Source organism: Fistularia commersonii, chromosome 18, assembly GCF_037954325.1.
Source record: "Fistularia commersonii isolate RoL2024-O1a breed Wild chromosome 18, RoL_Fcom_v1.0, whole genome shotgun sequence".
Lineage (NCBI taxonomy): Eukaryota > Metazoa > Chordata > Actinopteri > Syngnathiformes > Fistulariidae > Fistularia > Fistularia commersonii.
This window is the reverse complement of record NC_141301.1, coordinates 4,023,652-4,042,178: the sequence shown is the minus strand read 5'-3', so window position 1 is coordinate 4,042,178 and position 18,527 is coordinate 4,023,652. Positions and strand designations below refer to the sequence as shown.

Below are 18,527 nucleotides of genomic sequence, written 5' to 3'. Positions count from 1 at the left end.
GTGGGTGTCTTCCTGGTTCTCCAACAGTCCAAAAACAACATGCAGGAGGTTTATCGGAGACCCTAAACCGGCCAGATGAGTGAATGTTGTCTGTCTCTTTACGACTGTTGAACGCAGGGCAAATTTTGACGTCTCGATATGGTATGTGAATGAGATCGTGAATTGATTTGTTTCTATATGATGTGCGAATGAGAAGGCGAGCATTTGTATGTTTTTGTAATGGATGTGAATGAATGAATAAATGGTTGTAATCATGCTTCTTGACTTAGGTCGAATTCCTGAGTCCATTGTACACTTAGAGATTCTGGTTTTGATATAACGTGCGGACTAGTGAGCGAGTGAATGAGAATAGGTTTAGTACGTCTGTATAAATTGTCAATGAATGAGTGAATGGTTGTATCTCTATATGATGTGGGAATGAGTGAGTGAGTGACTGACTGAATGGTTTTATGCCTGGTGATTTACACTGGAGCGGTCCAGGGCAAACCCTATTCGCCGGTTTAAAAATGAATGAATGAATGGACGAATGAATGCATGAAACGCATTACACACTACTAACATACCGTATGACTCAGGTATATATTTGACAATTTATATAGTCTGAAATTTCCATTTAACAAACAGGCTGTTTTTGTCCATAACCTAACTTATATTGTACGTACTGTATTTTCCGCACTATAAGGCGCACTGGACTATAAGGCGCACCTTCAATGAATGGGCTATTTTAAAAAAATGTTCATATATAAGGCGCACCGCATTATAAGGCGCATATGATAGAAGCTACAGTAGTTGCCGGGGTTGCGTTATGCATCCACTCAATGGAGCTGCACTAAAGAGAATGTCAACAACAGTCAGATCAGTCAGTCAGTCAAACTTTATAATATAATACAAATCAACGTTCTGACAACGCCGTTCACTCTCAAAACAAGTTAATGCATTCACAATAAGATACCGTACGTATCAGTAGCTCTTACCAGTATTAGCACCGCCTTCGTTCAAACAATGTATTTCCAACTTCATTTGTCAAAGTTCAAAATGTTTCGTAAAACAAAGGCACCAAGAAGGACCACCTCTAAATTCATTGATGTTCATGTCGCTAGCTAGCGCTGTTGCTTTCATTGGAATAGTGACTGTAGAGACGCTTCTACTTGCTGTCTCTGTTCAACAACCCACTGTTCAAGTTTGTCCTTTAACTGCAGCCATCTCGCTTTGTTTCCTCGGAAACTCTGTTTAGTCGTCTTTACTCGGCGCAGGTCATCTTATTGCTTCCTCCACTTCCGCACCATTGATTCGCTCATGTTGTTCTACTGTGTGACTGATCGCCTAGAGTTTAAACTCTGCGTTGTAAGCGTGTCTCTTGAAAGGTGCCATTTTTGGGTCGTTTTACACACACACAAGTGGTGTGGGACTGGAATTCCCGTTTTTAACACTGCTGCTTCGGCGAAATGGAAATGAAAATGCACGCTTCGCGCAGTCATATATCCCGGCATGCACCGCGCGCAACTTCTGCGGGAGACAATGGAGTCGGCGGCTGCTTCCCGTAGTTGCGAGACCTCTTGCGGCTCAATATTGATCCATATATTAGGCGCTCCGGATTATAAGGCGCACTGTCGGTTTTTGAGAAGCTTTATAGTGTGGAAAATACAGTATTTCCTTATCCTGAACTTTTTTTGTGTTGTTGCTTAGTTAATGTTTCTTCACTTTTCCTTCACTCAGAACTCTAATCTTAAAATTACTACAACACGCTGATATACCAGGCCAAATTCCTGAGTCTGTTGTACATTTGGAGATTCTGATTCCGATATGACATGTGGATGAGTGACCGAACAAGAGAGAGAGTTTTCATATGTCTATATAAATTGTGATTGAATGGTTTTATGTCTCTATATGTGGCCCTATGAGCGGTTTACAAAATGAATGACCAAATGCATGAAACACATTACACACTCCTAACATACCGTAAAAGTCAGGTAAATTTCACAATTTACAGGCGTACATTGTGCATTTGAAGATTCTGATTCGGATATGACGTGTGGATGAGTGAATGAACAAAAGTGAGTTTTTCTGTGCCTATATGAATTGTGAATGAATGGTTTTATCTCCCGATATGACTTCTGAGAGAGTGAGTGAGTGAGTGAGTGAATAAGACAGTGAGTTTTTGTATGTGTGAACGGATGTTTTTATTTCTCTATATGAGAATGTGAGTGAGAATGAGTGAGTGAATAGTTGTATGTCTGCATGTGGACCTATGATTGACACAGGAGCGGTCTAAGGTGAGCCCCAAGCGCGTGTGCACGATAAAAGCAGTTTACAAAATGAATGAATGCATGAAACACATTGCACACTGCTACATGCTACATGACACATTTGACATTTTAGCTTAAATCAGGTTTATATTTGACGATTCATAGTTTGAGGGGCGGCACGGTGGTGCATTGGTTAGCTGCTTGGCCTCATAGCACGAAGGACCCTGGTTTGATTTCGACAAGGGGGCGTTTCTGCGTGGAGTTTGCGTGTTCTCCCTGTTTCTGCATGGGTTTCTGCTCCGGTTTCCTCCCACATTTCAAAAACATGCAGCGGATTATTTGGGAATAATTGTCCCCGAATGACGGAGCGCGTAAATATTGTCTGTTTTTTGTGCCACGCCTCACTTAAAATATAAGCGGTTCAAAAAAAAAAAAGGATGAATTCATGAAATGCATTTAACACTGCTATCATACCATATGAGTCAGGTATGTATTGGCCATTTATATTGTCTGAAATTTCCATTTAAAAACAGCCTTTTTTGGCCATAACCTAATTTGTACTGTATATATTTCCTTAGCCTTTTTTTTTTTTGTGTTTGTGTTGTTGCTCGGTTAACAATTCTTCTCTTTTCCTTTGCTCACAACTCTAATCTTAAATTTCCTGCAACAAAGTGCTGATATACCAGGTCCAGGGTGAACCCTAGGAGCAGGCGCAGGATATAAGCCGTTTACAAAATGAATGAATGAATAAGCGAATGCATGAAACATATGACACACTGCTACATACTACATGCATTATTTTGATATAAAATGTGCAATCGACTGGCGACCGATAACGGCTGGGATTGGGTCTGGCATCCCAGAGTTTAGGATAAGCTGTAGATAACGGATAGATGGATGGATGGATGGATGGATGGATGGATCGATGTTTCTCGACTCTTTTTTTTCAAATTTCAACATCCACATTTGAGATATCCGGAGAAATTTGTTGGAGGGGGGGATTTTTGAAGAAGAATCCAGCACATGGCTCCTCCCACCTGTCCCCGCCGCAGCGGCTTCGGAGACGGCGCCGCAGGGCCCCGCTAATGCGCGTGAAATACCATCCCCGACGTAAACGTTATTGACAAACTTGGCTGGACATTTGGGGCAGTGAACTGCCAGGATATTTAATGCATATTCATCTCCTTTATCCCGCTGGTCTTGCCAGAGCGCCCAGGCTGTGTCATCTCGCCACACTCCACCTACCTCCCAAATGTATAGTGACAGTGATTATGCAAATCTGTATCTTGTTTTCCACCCAATACCTGCATTAGAAGCCTGCTACTTTATTGAAGTTCTGATAGGGACCTCGGAGAGAGTTGAGGCGGAAGAGAAGATTTGGATTTTTTTTTTTTTTTTGAAATACGTATAATCTGGCGGAATCATCCGCGTTCTTAGTATTTCCGCCCTTCACAACAGCCGACGTGTCGGAGAGGATCAGATGAGAACGCACCCTTTGATGCTCGGCGGTGGGGTGGGTGGGACGATCCTAGCGGGACGCGAAAGGATTAACGGCGAAAAACTTAAAATGTGTTTTTTTGTTTTTTTTTTTTCCCAGCATGTCACGGTGACCCAGGTTCCCCGCTTGCGTTAGCAAAGTATTTTCAAAGGCTTTATAAAGTTAAACGTGCCAGCGGTAGGTACATTTAGTTACACAAGTGTGAAATCCCCGCCCGCCATTTAGTCAAATCGACTTCCTTTTGTTCGCGCGGACTCCTCATTTCACCGAAGAGACGTACGACTCCATCTTGCCCGCGTCGATCTACGCCAACCCCCCCCCCCAACGCTCTTCCTCTTCGCCGCCTCTCCGGCCGCTCAACCCTCTTCACAAAATTGGCCCACATCGCCCGGGGTCGGCCGTTGGATACAGTATACGCGGTGTGTGCTGATCCTCCAAATTGCCATGTGTGAAATCCAACCTTCTTGCTCCTGGGGGAGTAGTCATATCACTCAAAATGAAACCTCCTCTTGTATCCTCCCCTCATTCTTCCACCTCGCTGTTCTCGCCGGTCGCCTGGGACCATGCGGAGCGAAGCTTTATAGCGGAAGCCTATTAGACAAATCTGAGAAGAATGCAGCGGAGGTGCCCAGATACTGGGATGTCAGAACGCTCGGAAGTCTGCTATAAATATATCAGTCATGCTGGCTTGGAGGTCTCACTGAATAATTTCATTCAGTTTTTTTATTATTTATTTTTTTATATATTTATTATTATGATTTACAGTCTTATTTTTTATTTATTATTCTTTCATTTTACTTATATTCATATGGACCTACTGTAATGATTTGTCATATACTTTTTCATTTATTATTTTATTTATTCATTTTTTTTTTTTTATTATTTACACAGGGGAGACAGGGTTTGAATTGATTCATAAGGTAGAAAATTGCATCAGGTTTTTTCTGAGAAAATGCTTTCGTCAGATTTATCCATAGCATCCTTCATCAAGCTAAAGCCGCGGTCGGAGGGTATTTCTACGATCCAGGTATTAATGCGTACGAGTTCCGGCCCAAATTTCGGCGTCACCTGTGTCAAAATATTTTCTCCTCTCGGATCAACGAGATTTGAGGTGGAGGAGGGGGGGCAGAGGAAGAAGAGGTCTCCCCTGCAGCCGGCGGCCCGACGCATGCGCCCGCGGGCCCCCTTTAATGAGCCCGGCGTGGGGGGGGTGGAAACAAAAGGCTGCGTCGGGGCCGCCGTACCAGACCCCTTCACCCTACCCCGCCCCGCCCCCACGGCCCTGAGCGTGACAGACCAAGAGCAGAGTGCCGGTCCCTTCCTGGTGGCGTGATTAGATTGGGGCCGAAGCCTCCAGCTGGCAGGCCTGTCTGTGACTGGAGGCGGCCGTCCCCAGCGCTTGTCACTGGCTGACACCTCTGACAGGCAGGGGACAGCTTCAGCAGACAGGTTCATTAAATGGCATTTTTTACAGCTGGGCCTCCAAAAATGAGGGCTGGGCTTTGTCAAATCTCCAAGTCTTCAGCCCCCCCCCTCATCCCCTTTTCCATGTGTGTGTCGGTTCAGACCAAAGCTTTGTTGTTATGACAAATTTTCTGATCTGGGCTGTTTGAAATAGGCATTTTTTTTTTCTCTCTCTCCTCTTTAGCCTCTCCTTTGTTGACAGCCAGCCCTTTGGCCTGCACTTTCTCACAGTTGCGAAATGTTCATTTAAGCCAGCTAATACGCAAAAAAAAAAAAAAAAAAAAAACATCCTGTGCGGAGAAATGTTGTTTATTGATCACGTGCAACAACTGATTATGTTGATAATTCTCATGTGGTCTGTCTGTGTTTGTGCCAGAGTTCAATATTTACTACAAGGCCTTGCATTTAAACTATTTTTTTTTTTTTTTCGGAAATACAACACAGAGCGCGCCAAAACCAACAAACCGGCCCAAGTAGCTTCAGTGTGCATTCGGCAGTTCGCTTTTGATGGAGCCGTCGGCTTCGCGATCCATATCGGTGTGACTTGCCTCTCAACGCCGTGCACAGAAGGCTACTTCTGCAACATCTGGCTGCAGAAGAGAGAGATAAAAAGCAGCTCTGCCTACCAGGCAGCTGCTGCCGGCCCTTAGCAGTGCACTCACAGCTACAGCTGCCTCCCCCCTCCGCGCGCTCCCAACATCTCACCTCCCTTCACCCCCTCCAGTCGGCGCGCTCCATCCTCTGGGCCGTGCTGTCTCTATGACAACTGTTTGAGTTGGAGTTGGCGGGGTGGTGGTGGTGGTGGTTGCAGAGGTGTCAAGCGCGGGGCTTCAGCGGGAGGAGAGTTCCGGAGATGCTGCCGCCGCACATCCAGCGTCTCCGCCTAATCCAATTTTAATTGAGCTCCAGAGATTTTGGATGTGGCGCCGAGGTCGAGCGCGAGCTATTCCAGGGAGAAATTAAGGCCGGCCGCGCTCGGCTCGGCGCTGCGCTCTTCCAGTCCTGTCTCTTGTTTTAAATGAGCATTAGCATCAGATGTAACCTAGCTTAACATCTCTCTCTGCGTACCCTCCCTCTCGGGCCAACCCACCTCAATCAACCCGCTGGCATACATCCCCACACACACACACACACACACACACACACACACCGGCACTGCAGGGCCCTAACCCCCTTACCACTGCCTTATATCTTCATTCTCCCTCACTCAGATGCTCACGGTGAACCCACCCTACGTGTGATTATAACCCGCGGAGTTGATGAGGTTTTGTTCAGTCATAGAGAAAGTGAGATGGAAAAAAGGGGGGAGGAGGTGCTTCTCACCTGTCAGAGCAACTGTCGTAGTTTGTGTGTGTGTGTGTGTGTGTGTGTGTGTGTGTGTGTGTGTGTGTGTGTGTGTGCCGTAGCAGTCTGTGCGATTCTGCATACGCTGATGATCCTTTGTCTGCCATTTCTTCTCTTCGCCGCTGACCCTCGGGCTCATGTTTTTTTTTTCTTTTTTCACCGCTCGCCTTTAATAAGACATATCCGACTTGTAGGAAAAACCTATCCGGATTCCCCGCAGGTGTCAAATTTGGGGTCAAAACGTCCTTGAGATTAAGATAAAGCTCAGAGGTTGTTGTAGATTTTTTTTCCCCTTTTTCTCCCTTAAGATCTTTATTTATTTACAGTCATTATTATTATTTAGTTTGAAATAAACAGATTGGAAAAAACACTGTGTAAAATGCAACAGAGTCAGCATACCCATAAAGCTGACTTCATCATTTGTAGTGCTACCAGTTTAAAAGAAAAAATACTTGACTGGCTTTTTTATATAACTGCAGTCAGTATGATAATATTGATTAGATGTTTTTTGATTTATGAATATTTCCTATTTATCCTTGAGCAAAATAACATTTTTTTTCAAGTTAGAATAAATATAATTAAATGAAATAAGAGCAATTGAATGAGTCTTAATTATTAAATGTTATTATTATTATGATTACTAGCTGTATTAGTATCAGTATAATTTTCACCATTATTATTATTATTGACATTATTTTATTTTTAATTTATTATTGTTATAATCATGGCTATTGTTTACAATCTATGCATTGAGTTGAATTAAATGCAGAACAAGGCAGTATTCTTTTACATCATATAATTTCAAAATTACAAAAAATATGCCTGATCTCTTGTATGATAATGATTGCATTTGTAAATAAATGAATATTATATATTTTTTTTTTAGCCAGTGTGTTGTTTTCAACACAAGCCAATACAAGGGGGGACTGTAGATCTATTGCTCCTGGACTCTTATTGATCCGATGACTCTGAAATAATCAGCGGGTCTGTGGAGCTGCTCCGGTTCAGCGGGAGGGTTACTGACTTTGTTTTCGTCTCCGTTGTTGTTGAAGTCCTTTTAAATAGTTTATCGAAAGTAGATCGGAAAGCGTAGCGGTACGCCAAAGGAGGAATGCGCGGGCCGATGCCGCGTATTGTGATGGAAATAATGATCCAGTTTTATTCAGAAAACCAAGTTGTCGTGTCCCCGTAACTGTTTGTCCAATGGTCGGCGTCCACGTTCCACAAGAAACGTGCACATTTTGAATATTCTAGCGGTTGCCTCAAGCGGATCCCTCTTTTTCTCGGCCTCTGCTCTCTTGCTTCCTGCTCTGGCTATTTTCTATTAATGATTTTTTTTTCCCGTCATCTTAAATGTCCTGACGGATTAGCTTCATGTTTTAGTCAATCGTTCAACAAGAAGGGGCACTTTGTTTTGAGAAATGCATGATCTCATATTTTCACTTCCCGCAGCCGCTATATAGGATTATTGATCACTGAGACAATCCCTTGTATATCTCCTATATAGCCGGGATGGATTTTGCACTTCGATATCTAATTGTTTCATCGTGGAGCGAGACGGGGGGGGCTTTTTTGGGATAATGTCTGCAGGGATGTATGCGTTGCAGGCGTCCGATGCACCTGGCCGTCGCCACGACAACCAGGTGTCTAATTTTAGTCCCGTAAGGGTTGTAATGTATTTTCAGCTGCAGCATAAAGCAGAGAACCCGGCACTCGTGGCGACTCTTCCTCCCGCAAAGCTGCTCTGCTCCTTTTGTACACATTAGCTATCTAAGTGCACTGGGATGACCAGAATATTTTTGATACGCTTAAACAAGTACAAGTGAAACTTCTTCTTTTTCTTCAGCTGCTCCAACAGCCAATCACCTCGCTCCAATCCTCTCCTCTGCATCTTCTTCTCTAACGCTAACTAACCTCATATTCTCTGTCCCTCCATCCTCAGCATCCTTCCATCCTAACATGCATCTTTTATCACACTTCCCTGCTCCCGTTCTAACCAGCTTCAGCACATTTTTCACCTCCTCCCCTCCGTCTCCAGACCGTCGACCCCCGGGTACTTAAAACCCTCCACCTTTTTTTATCTCTACACCCTGTAACCTCTCTGTTCCGCTCGGATGCCCCTCGCAAATAAGTCCAAGTGAAACAACTCATTTAAACAATGTTCCCGTGTCTCTCTTATAGGATTTCCTCCCGGGTCTTATTTAACCATCATTGAACAGTGTTTTTGAAAAACATGTCATTTGATACAGGGATTTTCTTCAGTTTTACATCCCCGTAGTGTAATGTTTTAGCTCTTCTTCATAGCAAATCAAATGTTTTGCAGCGCTCGAGCCAAGAAACCCATCCCTTACCATCAATTGCGTTGTGCTTTTTCTTCCATCAGAAAGTCGCCGGTTCGATTCCCGCCTTTCCGCACGTCGGAGTTTCCCCGGGCATGATGCAGCTTTGAAACCACAAGGCTTACCATTTAATTTATTTTTTATTTATTTATTTTTTTCAAATCGCCTCTGGCCCAGTACGTATTAAACATGAGTACTTTTAGAAACCCGGAAGCCTCCGGCGCGCAAACAGGAATCGAAATTTAAAATAACATAAGCTAGACGTGAGCCGTCGATCAAGTGAATTCTTTCAGCAGCATATATGGATACAAAATGAACAAAGACTACGTGCAATATAAACACCAGAATATGAAATATACAGATAAAAGAAATGAAAGAATAAATAAATAGATATAAAAGAAATTTTAAAAAATGCCTTTTGTGGGGCCATAGTGAACATGATGTGGGTAGTAAAAAAAAAAAAAAAAAATTAAAAATATGTATTTTTACACATGAGCTTTCATTTTAAATATCTCGTCTGATATTGAATTTTCTTTAAGTGTTTTTTTTTTTTTTCTCTCCTCTTTTTCCTGTTTGGCCGCAGGTGCTGGCGTACACCGAAGGCCTGCACGGGAAATGGATGTTCAGCGAAATCCGTGCCGTCTTCTCCAGACATTACCTCCTGCAGAACACGGCAATGGAGGTCTTCATGGCCAACAGGAGTAAGCCCCATGTCGGTACGCCGCGTGACAATGGCTTCACTTTTATAATTCATTCATTCATCTCTTCTTGTTCACAGCGTCGGTCCTGTTCAACTTCCCCGACCAGGCCACCGTCAAGAAAGTTGTCTTCAGTCTTCCCCGCGTCGGAGTGGGAACCAGCTACGGGCTCCCGCAAGATAGGTCAGTCGGGTTTTGGCAAAAGGGATGCAAGGACGTTAATTTCCTCTTTCTTTTTCTTTCGCTCTCTCTTTCGGCTACAATAGTTGAGAAGAAAACCCAGCAGATTTTTTTTTTTTTTTAAATTCTTGAATATACCGTTAATTAAAACCATCTTTTTTTTTTTTTTTTTTACAAATTCTTGAATATACCATACCATTAATTAAACCCATCATTTTTTTTTCAGAAATTGTTGAATATACCGTTAATTAAAACCATCAGTTTTTTTTAGAAATTCTTGAATATACCATTAATTAAACCCATCATTTTTTTGTTCAGAAATTGTTGAATATACCGTTAATTAAACCCATCATTTTTTTTCAGAAATTCTTGAATATACCGTTAATTAAAACAATCTTTTTTTTTTTTTTTTTTAACAAATTCTTGAATATACCATACCATTAATTAAACCCATCATTTTTTTTTCAGAAATTGTTGAATATACCGTTAATTAAACCCATCATTTTTTTTCAGAAATTGTTGAATATACCGTTAATTAAACCCATCATTTTTTTTTTTTTTCAGAATTTGTTGAATATACAGTTAATTAAACCCATCATTTTTTTTTTTTTTTTCAGAATTTGTTGAATATACCGTTAATTGAACCCATCATTTTTTAATTTTTTAATTTATTTTTTCTTAGAAATTGTTGAATATACCGTTAATTAACCAATCATTTCGGGGCCGTCATGGAAGCTACTAGACTTCAGCTAATATGACACGCCGTTGCACTTCTTTTGTCTTCTGTTCACAGCTGTTTTGTTTACGTGTCCTTTTATTTTAATGCTAATTAATCTGATGACTAGAAACTTAGTCGCCGTCCACGTCCTCGGCTAACATGTCGTTTCTGTCTCGACGTCAACAGGCGGATCTCCCTGGCCACCCCTCGCCAGCTCTTCAAGTCCTCCAACATGACCCAACGCTGGCAGCGGAGAGAGATCTCCAACTTTGAGTACCTCATGTTTCTGAATACGATCGCTGGTGAGAAAAAATCCCTGATAAAAATGCCTAATGGCCGCCGCGAAGCATCAGGTTTTTCTTTTTCCCCGTCCGAAAGTTTTTGTGTTTTGACCGATTATCCATTGGAGTCTACCCGCCATTAGAGTTTTGTGAGTTTTAGATGTAGCACTCAGGATCAATAAACATCACGCCGTCGTCGGCGTAGGTGGAAACACGCAGCGTGAGTCCTCAGCCGCGGCCCGCGGGCGTTCAAGGATCCTCGGCATCCCGGAGCCTTACCAGACAAAGCGCGCTTTCACTGTCGTCGGCGTTTGAAGCAAAGAGCGGGAACTGCGGATTTCTGCTGGATAATTAGCACCTCGCTTTTCCGCGAGCTCGCGCCGAATCCGTCGAGTAGAGAGGCTCCGCTGTCGACTCTCTGATCTGAACCGCGGCTAACAGGGGAGGCGAGAGAGACGGAACGGCGGCGCGCCGCGAGAGGTGTCATCCCTTCGTCTCGCTGCATATTCATGCATATTTATATTTAGCCCCGGCGCCGGAGTTCGATCCATTATTGTCAGCTAATTAGATGTAAGGCAGACAGAAAAACACGAAGGAAATTCATTAAAAATCCCGGGTAATGACCTGGGCTGACAGGGATGTCAGAATACTGTACAGGGGAGGGGAGGCGACAGGCGGAGGGGGAAAAAGAGAGGTGCGAACGGAAAGTGGTCTTCTAATTAAACACTATTCCGCCGTTATTAACATCCTGACACCCCGACTCGGGGCATCGACACGGGGAGGCCTAAGCGCACCGACACCCCCAGACTCTTCATCCGCACTGCTTCCTCTCGCCTGCGTGGCGTCAAACCGGGTAATTGCGCTCCGATGTCCTCCACGTGACCACAGGCGCGTCCGGATAAGACGTATTCATCGTTCGTTTGACTCGGAATAATTAACCGCGCCGTTTTTACCCGGCTGATCTCTTGATAGCGCTTCAAACGGTTTGTTTTTTCGGTTTTCCCGTCAACCCGAAAAGAGTCCACGCCGGTCGCCAGCTGCTTCGGACTCGCGGTATCATGAACTGAAACGCACGCTTTTGCGAATCCTCGGCTGTAAAAGATCCATCAGCCTGGACCTGCAAACATCAACACTGGAAAAATGCATCTGGCAAGATACGTGATATGTAAACCCTCACATGATGTCACCTCAAAATAGCCAGATGTTAGAATTGAAGTCATTTCCTATTTTACAATTTTGCTTTTTTTTTTTTTTCTTGTATGTAATAATATCCTCTATCATCTTTACAATCAATTTGATGTGAGCCTACATGTTTACCCTGATTTATTAGCAGCGGCGGAGAATCCAAGCGAGCCATATGTAGAAGGCCTGTTCCAATCCTGGATTACGAAGGGCTAACACCTGACCTCGCAGCTGTATCGTGTCATCTTCAAAAGAAAAAACAAAAAAAAAAAAAAAAAAGCATAAATGAAAAAAAACCTTACATGCGCTCGGATTTTTCCCATGGATTTCCTATGACACGTTTTGCCATCTGAAAACCATATTCCTACCGCCGGAGCGCGATCCACATCTGGCCAATCAGACCGGCGGTGACTTCTCAGGCATGTGGAGTCACAGTCCTGAAAATAATCTATATCTCCGTAATCTCACCCACCCGTCACCAGTTAAAAAAAACAAAAAAAAACAAACACGTTTTTGCTGTTTATTGTAACAATCAGCGCCTTAAGTCTCGTCTGTTCCCTGCAGTTTATTGCCGCGCTATAAGGGTTTACAGAAAACATTCTGGCGTAGCAAATGTGTCTCGCCATTAGTATGTGTTTCCCTGACAGACTCCCTGCGAGACAGGAAGTGTGTCTGATTGAGGGGCTCTGAGACCGGGGGCTTGTCGGAATGTTGCATGCTGATCCCCAAAAGTAACCGAAACCTTGAGCCGTACCCCGACCCGCTTTCAACCCCTTCTTTTCCCTTCCAGCCCTTCATCACTCACAGATTTCTGTCTGCTCTTTCCGCGTCTAGGGAGGACCTACAATGACCTGAACCAGTACCCGGTCTTTCCCTGGGTCCTCACCAACTACGAGTCCGAGGATCTGGATCTGACCCTGCCGGGGAACTTCAGAGATCTGTCAAAGGTACCCCGGCGTGTCGGCCGTGCCCCCTATCAGTGCGATGGAGAAGGCGTACGCAGGGTGTTTGTGACAAAATGACATCAACGGCATAAAATAATATCATATTTAACGGTGAAGCGTCCACGAACCGGGTCTCAGCTTTCCAAGTTATATGCAGGAAGTGGAAAACACCGTCTCTGTCATTCTGAAAATGCAGGCGGACTTTTTTTTTTTCTTTTTAAGCACGTTACTTACTTTGATTCTGAACTTTAAACAGCGTCCGCTTTTCCATCAGGATTTTTTTTTAGACAAATAAATAAATAAAGGTATAGGTAATAGTTTGATAATATCTCTTAAATTAAATAAATAAATAGTAATTAATATATATGTAAATAAGCACAAACCACATGTCGAAATTGATTTTTCAGGTTGGTAAAAAAAAAAACAAACACTGGAAAACATAAAAAATAAAAAACAGCTAGCATTGAAATAGCACTTAGCGTTAGCCTTTATGAGAGCAGAAAAGCCACATCCGAGACTGGGTCTAACCCTCGCTGCTAAATGTCCATAATCCCTGTTAGTGAATGAATGGATGGATAGTAAATAAATAGATAAATATATGACTTTATTTACATGTCAAAATTGATTTTTCAGGTTGGTAAAAAAAACGAAATAACAGGAGCATACTGTAGTAAAAAAAAAAAACAGCTAGCATTGAAATAGCACATAGCCATGGTCTTTATCAGAACACAAAAGCAAAATCCCAAACTGTGTGCTAGCTGTAGCCACCAAATGTTCATAATATCAGTAAGTGAATGAATGAATGAATGAATGAGTGGATGGATAAATAAAAAAATACATGAATACATACATTGATAAATATAAAAATAAAAACAGCTAGCATTGAAATAACACTTAGCATTGGTCTTTATTAGTGCTAGGTGTAACTGTCAAATAATAATGAGTCCTACCAGTGAATGAATAGATTGATGGATAAATGAATAAAAAAACATTTTTCAAAAGGTAAATGAATTAATGGCACATGGTTTTATTTACAGGTCAAATTGGATTCATCAAGTAAATTAAAATAAAAAAAAATCAACAGTAACACTTTTTGTAAAAAAAAACGCCAGCATTGACATAGTACTTTGCCTTTTTCTTTATTAGAGCGAAACAAGCAACAATCGCAGCATTTAAATGTTAATAATTCCAATTAATTTCTGCTTGAGTTTCTTTTTTTTTTTTTTTTCAAGGTTGATGTACTGATAAGACCAGGTCATGAGCACAGCAGCGTTTCGGGTCAAAAAAGTGCGTCCAGCTGTGCAGTAGTAAAAGCTCCACCGGCGCTGCCAAATCACGAATACTCAGACACAGATTCGATGATGCCCTGCAAACCTAAGAGATAAAGTTCAGTGTTTTCTCTGCCTTTGACTGAAGGGTAAAAGGCAGCGGATCACCGCCGCAAACTGTGTCCTGGTTTACTGGTTTTCCAACCCCCTCCTCTGTCTCGCTTTCTCTCTCTCACACACACACAACCACATGCACACACACTGCACTGCAGCTCACTGACCTGAAAACACTCGCATTCCTGTCTGAGTTTTCTCTCACTCACTTCACCGCTCCCTCAAAGAGCGGACGCTCTGACTAAGAGCTTCGCCTTTGCCAACAGTTTGTATCAATTTTCAGTTGTCTATGTGTGTGTGTGTTGGGTTGCGTCGGCGAAGGAAATGAACAAACTTATTAGGATGGAATCAACGAATCATGAGTCACGCAAGTGAAAGACGCAGATCACATCGAGCCCGGCGTAATCGAGTTTGCGTCACGTACGCGCTCGTCTGCTTTTCACCGGGGGTGTCCAGGTGGGCTGAGAAAGCTGTGCGGTGTGTGTGTTTACATATTGCATGGGGAGGAAGGGTGGGTTGCCATGTGCAACCCTCCTGCACCCGGGGGAGACAGTTATGTATTGTAATGTATTCCGGTGACATCCTCCCGTGCTGTTTACAGGGCCGAGCTGCCTTCATTAGCGTGAGTTCACAGCCCGTGTCTCCTGACAGTTGTCCTTGGAACCCCAGGGCTCTTAAGTCCCCCCCCAAAAAAGTGAACGTAGCACGGAGGTTCCAGCCCCCCCCCATCACTGACACACACACACATTGCTCACTGCTTGATCTGTTCTTTTGTTCAATTATGGATAAGAGCTAGCCACATGGTCTCCGGAGACATGTTCATTGCATATCAGGGCCGTGTACAACTCCGTCCGAAGTGCATGTGAAGTGGGCGTGGCTTCGCTTCTTACAAAAAAGATATTTAATGCACATGCAGACGTTAAAATGTGTATTTATCGAATTGGCAGATTGAGCGCTGTGTAGTTGCGACACGGAAATTAAACCAGTTATTCATTCATTCATTTTCTTTTTTTTTTTCTCATGACGCATCACGTGTAACAGCGCCTGGGAACAAATCACCAACCCGGTATTTGTAACAATAAACACTTTTTTTTTTTTTTTTTTTCCTTTTATGCTGTATCACACTACTTGTCAAATATATAACATAAACTAGTTTGACACAATCTGTCACAATTGGTTTATACGTACTCTCATATGAATTAGGCTGGTAAAAAACCATATTATGGACTACGGGCCAGGGCATTATCCCGCCCAGACGAACCCTTCGGCGTGTTTCCTTTCCCACACGTTCAAGCCCACATCTGGGAACGGTTTGTCAATTTTCAGGTGACTGCCGCTTGACGGACAGCATTGTTTCAACCCCCGGTGCACCACGCTGATCTGCCAAATAAATTCCTGCCAAACCAACTGCACACACCTACAATTACCTGCTAGTTGGCCACTTAGTCATTTGCGAATTGTGCATTGCAGCGCCCGGGGCTGGAGTTTTGCATTTTTGGATGTCAGAGACATTCATGCGATGGCATGTTTCATTAGTTTCTAATGATTATTCCTTGATGGATTGACATGTGAATGATAGCTAGCAGGAAGCTAATCTTCCTCATAGCTGTTAAATGGTGTGATAGAAATTCCTATAATTGCACATGCACAGAAACGCAGCAAAAAAAAAAAAAAAAAAAAAAAGCGTGAATAAAGGTTGTCGTTCGAGGTCATTTTTCCTCGTCAAGAACAAGAAAACGGAGACGTCGATGTTTTCGTGGAAGTTTTAATGCCAGTCTCGCAAGCCCGTAATGAAAGGTTTACTCCGCATCCCTGTCGGACATTTTACTACAACACCTCGTGGTCCCCGAGAGACGAAATAATAACGCATGAAGGAGATTAGCAACCGTAGACCCCGTGTCGTATTTTTACTCGCCTAATGGGGCTTTCGTCACCCTCACGTCTATTCCAGACATATTTGTTCGAGAACACATCTGCTTTATTTCCAGTTGAACCAAAGTGATTGCATTAGACCGGCGCCGCGCGCAGTGCCCGCCTCTCGACGAAGGCGGGCGGAAAATAAAAAAAATAAAAACGGCAGCGAGTTCTCATGACAGACCGACGAACGCGGCAACGTGCTGTGATGTAATTACTTCGGAAAATAAAAGATAAACGCGATATCCGTCTCTCCGGGAGGTCTCTTAGAAACAGCCAAACAAACGGAAGGGCCTCTTAAGGCGCTCCCGCGTTGATGACCGAATTAATTTCCCATGTCTTTGGAGAGACACCCCACCACTGATCCTAATTTAGTCTGAAGTCAAACTCAAGTCGGCGTTGTCTCGTTGTCGTCGTCGTCTCGGTCAGGTGGTATCCCGGAAATGAACCCCCGAGCTGAGCGTCGTATTTTTGATCAGCGCGACGTACATCGCTGCGGAAAAGGAAGCGGTGATTATTCTCTGAGCCCGAGTCGTATTCATCAGGAGATAGCGAGTGTGACGCGACCAAAGGCGGTTTATTTTAACGTAAATAGGTTTTTATTTTCCATTAAGTGGCCAGTCAGTCATGCATTGTGTTGATACTAGAAAGAAAAGTATACTGGAAATAGCACCGCCACAGTCCTTTTTTTTTTTTTTTTTTGGAACATGTTATTTCACTAGAAAATTTAATTTGACATTTCTGAGAAAGTTAAAGAGTATTATGTTTGGTTTCCTGTGGCAACGCCGGCGTACTTGAGCCGCGCGGAGGTGCACAGGATCCGCTTGAACTGGGAAGTAGTCTCTCGGTTTACTTCATGCTCCAACTCTCCCAGGAACAACAGCGTTTTTCCGTGCCAAGCTTTCATGTTCCCGTAGTTTAGAGTGCAATTTTCTTGGCGAACCCACCCTTGGACGCCGCTTGCTCTCCAGACCCCGCCTTTTTTTTCAAGCCCAGTGGTCAGTTCATTACCGTTTGCACATGGTTCCGTTTATTGTTAAGCCAGAGCGTGTGAGCAAATTGGAAAATAACAGGAACAGAAGTATAAACCCGGGTAATTGAGATCACCCTGACAGGCTGAGTGAAATGTGTTTTTTTTTTTTTTGTTTGTTTGTTTATTTTAATGATCATTTCCTAGGAATTAAAATTTGCGTTGTTTGACTGGAATAATTTATTTTAGATGCACAGTTGTGCAATAATTTGCGCATTTCTAAACTTTTAACATACACGAGATGGCTTTCATACCTGATTAATACCCCAATATTGATTTTTTTTGTTGTAATTGCAGTTTTAGTCAATTTGTTGACTTTATAACAGTTGTGCTGTTCATGTAAAGTAATGGTTCAGAAAAGTGCACGCACCCTAGCAAGAGTATAGTGCATTGTTTATTTATGATCAGCAGTTCATTTTTATTTTTTTGGATTAGAAAATAATTACAAAAGTAACTGAAAAACAAATGTACTTGGAAAGGTAGCAAAGGTAGTTTGAAGGGCACTTTGAATAGTCGAATCCAGTTAAGACGCCACTTAAAAGTGATTTACATTCTCACCTTTGTAACCATGTGGTCACTGAATGGTTATGTTTAGGTACCGGGAAATAAAGAGAAATATAAAGAAATATAATACCACAAGTGAGGGAAAAAAAAAAAAAATTTGGTGACCATACCTTAATTCAGCATGTTTCCTTATTTATGAAAAAAAAAAAAAAAAAATATCATGTACCATTGTTAAGATCATGACACTGTTGTTTCACCCATATTGGCAATTTTACCTTTTTGTTTTCGCATTTCCATTGGAAATAACAGGGTTGATATTAAACTAGCTGTCTTTTCATACAAAGCGCGCACACACACACACACACACACACACACACACACACACACACATACCGTCACCGTCACACTCACAAAGAAAAATAATAAGTCTTCAAGCTCACCAACCACACACGCAAAGTAAAAAAAGCATTTTGACCTCTATTGTTATTACATAGAATATGTCCTTTTGCAAATCCATATCAGGTTTTATGTTTTATGCTGTAAAATAAAAGAATGGCGTCGAGAGTCATATTGTCGGGAAACAAATCACTTAGATGTGGATCTATTGATTTTGGACCAAGTCTGAATTTTTGCAGATCCCTAAAATTCAAAATTGGAAAATGTCATTTTTGTTAAATAGCTCTAAGCACAAGTTCAGCGAACTACAATAACAGAGTTAGTTCCCATCATCATCTGGTACCATGTAATGATAATGAATACGTGAGACATATCATAACAATGTAAATCTAAATCTTACGGTTCTG

At 42.6% G+C, this 18,527-nt stretch overlaps 1 protein-coding gene across 1 annotated transcript in view; it reads left to right on the top strand.

The window, feature by feature from the left end:
* Positions 1 to 18,527, top strand: part of nbeab (neurobeachin b) — a 141,054-nt gene that overhangs the window by 84,546 nt on the left and 37,981 nt on the right. The window contains exons 16-19 of the mRNA XM_086164077.1: positions 9,475 to 9,592; positions 9,670 to 9,772; positions 10,674 to 10,789; positions 12,785 to 12,897. Of these exons, the coding sequence (XP_086020203.1) occupies positions 9,475 to 9,592; positions 9,670 to 9,772; positions 10,674 to 10,789; positions 12,785 to 12,897 (450 nt within the window). The remainder of the gene's footprint in view (positions 1 to 9,474; positions 9,593 to 9,669; positions 9,773 to 10,673; positions 10,790 to 12,784; positions 12,898 to 18,527) is intronic.